This window comes from Priapulus caudatus, unplaced genomic scaffold, assembly GCF_000485595.1.
Source record: "Priapulus caudatus unplaced genomic scaffold, Priapulus_caudatus-5.0.1 Scaffold391, whole genome shotgun sequence".
NCBI classification, from domain to species: domain Eukaryota; kingdom Metazoa; phylum Priapulida; class Priapulimorpha; order Priapulimorphida; family Priapulidae; genus Priapulus; species Priapulus caudatus.
In genome coordinates, this window is record NW_014577452.1 from 31,009 (window position 1) to 33,300 (window position 2,292).

A 2,292-nucleotide genomic window follows, 5' to 3' on the forward strand; every position below is an offset into this window, starting at 1 on the left:
GTGTGTGTGACTGTCGGCGACGTGGCACACAATCTCTCTCTCTCTCTCGGTCTCCCCCTCTCCCCCCTCTCTCTCTCTCTCTCTCCTGCTCGTGCGTGTGGCGCCCTGCGATCGCGCATGCGCACGCCGCGCTCGTCTGGTATTGCTCTCCGGCGTCCGCGGTGACGAATGAGCGCAATTAGAAAATTAGCCTCAGACGCGCAGCCGTTATATATCTTAACAAGCCGCAGGAAGTGCACCCCCGTGACTGCGCTCGCTTCCGTCGGCCCGCCACGACTTGCCGTCAAAATAACGTCACTTGTCCTATTAGAGCGTAAGCGATGCACGGCAGGCCTGGCGCGTCGGTCGTTACCATGGCGACAGCGCGAAGAACGGATGCGCCGGGATTCGATGGGGAAACTATTCGTTGAAATTAATGTGGTGGAGGTGGCGTGCGAGTTTGCTATCTGTAAATTTTTACGAATGTAAAAGAAAAAAGAAAAGGAGCGAAAGGAAAAAAATGCAACGCGTTCTGGCAACAACATCGAACCGGCATTTCAATTGTTATACGCACACGTGTTATTATTTCCCCGATACATTCTGCGGTTTTGTCTTGTTTGTAACAATTTCCGCTCCATCTTTATAATAATTAGCTAATTTTAAATCCATTTATAGTCAAGCGGCCCCGTGCGTTTATTTCCACCAGCGTGTATTTCTCTTCATTACGATATCACGCAATACTTTCTCAATTCGCAACGTCCTTGAACGTAACGACGCCATATTTAATATTTAGTCTGTCAGTTACTGCACTGAACCAGAGAAATAATAATATACGAGTTCTCGATTTTATGAAATAATGAAGCAATCAGCAACGGAGCCATGAAAAAAGACAGTAATGTTGTAGTGGAATCATTAAAAAATGCTTCCTACACACAAACGTGCACGCACGCACGCACGCACGCACGCACGCACGCACATAGGCACGCACGCACATAGGCACGCACGCACATACTCTCTCATAAACGCGCGCGCATACACACACTAATCGCAGATATTATAAATATATAATATACGAACTCGCAGATATGATAAATATATAATAAACGAACTAGTAGATATGATAAATACATAATAGACTAAGTCGTGTGACAAACGCAAATGTATATATAAGAACGAGCCAGTACGGTACCATCACATTGTAAGCGGCGTAGTTTACATAATCTATACATAAAATGGCGCTTATACAGTATCATGTGGAATATACGACGCGCGCAAACGTAAGCAACACGACTAACACAGCGCTCTTCGCTCCTGCCGTATCTCTCGGGCCGCTCCCCGCTCCGCCTGTGACCCCGCCGACGGTGCCGCCCCCGTCGTCGCAAGACGTCGCGTAATGCTCGGCCGCCTCGCACTCCGTCGTCGCTGAGCCGGCGGGCGACAGCGGGAACTTTCCCGTGGAGATGTGCACTGACGTGAGGTTGGGCATGCAGCTTGCTGGGTTGTCATCGATGGTGACGTTTGGAGCGCAGCAGCCTAGCAACAGCAGCGACTGCATCCGACGCAGGCCGGCGAAGTCGACGGCGTCGATGCGACACAGCGGGTTGTGCGACAAATTGAGCAGTCGCAGACGCTTCGTCGACTGCAGCGCCGCCGACGGCACGCGTCGGAACTCGTTTCCTTGCAGATAGATGGCGCTTAACTCGTCGAGACCACAGAAGGCGCAGGCGGGTAGAGAGACGAGCGCGTTGCGGTGCAGGTCAAGCGTTTCTAGGTTCGCGAGCCGACTGAACTGCCGCTCCTTCACTTCCCCCAGGTCGTTGCCACCGACGAGCAGCTCAGCGACACCTAGCGGCAACTCGCTCACTAGCTCGTCGAGCGCCTTCTGGGAGAGTCGGTTGTCGCAGAGACCGACGAAGGCGAGCTGACGCAGGGTGGAGAATGCTCCTGCCTTGACGCTGCGCACGGCGCCGTAGTTCAGATCCAGTACTCGCAGCTGAGATCCCGCGGGAAACTAGAACAATAACGTCATTGATGATCTTATTTATTACTATTTTTATAATTATTATTATTATCATTATTATTATTATTATTATTAGTAGTAGTTGTAGTAGTAGTAGTAGTAGTAGTAGTAGTAGTAGTAGTAGTAGTAGTAGTAGTAGTAGTAGAAGCAGCAGCAGCAGCAGCAGCAACAGCAGCAGCAGTAGTAGTAGTAGTAGCAGTAGTAGTAGTAGTAGTAGTAGTAGTAGTAGTAGTAGTAGTAGTAGTAGTAGTAGTAGCAGCAGCAGCAGCAGCAGCAACAGCAGTAGTAGTAGT

General features: G+C 50.0%; 1 protein-coding gene across 1 annotated transcript in view; it reads right to left on the reverse strand.

The window, feature by feature from the left end:
• Positions 1-1,031: 1,031 nt before the first annotated feature.
• Positions 1,032-2,292, reverse strand: part of LOC106809847 (leucine-rich repeat neuronal protein 1-like) — a 6,785-nt gene continuing 5,524 nt past the window's right edge. The window contains exon 2 of the mRNA XM_014813076.1: positions 1,032-1,990. Within this exon, the coding sequence (XP_014668562.1) occupies positions 1,229-1,990 (762 nt within the window). The 3' untranslated portion in view covers positions 1,032-1,228. The remainder of the gene's footprint in view (positions 1,991-2,292) is intronic.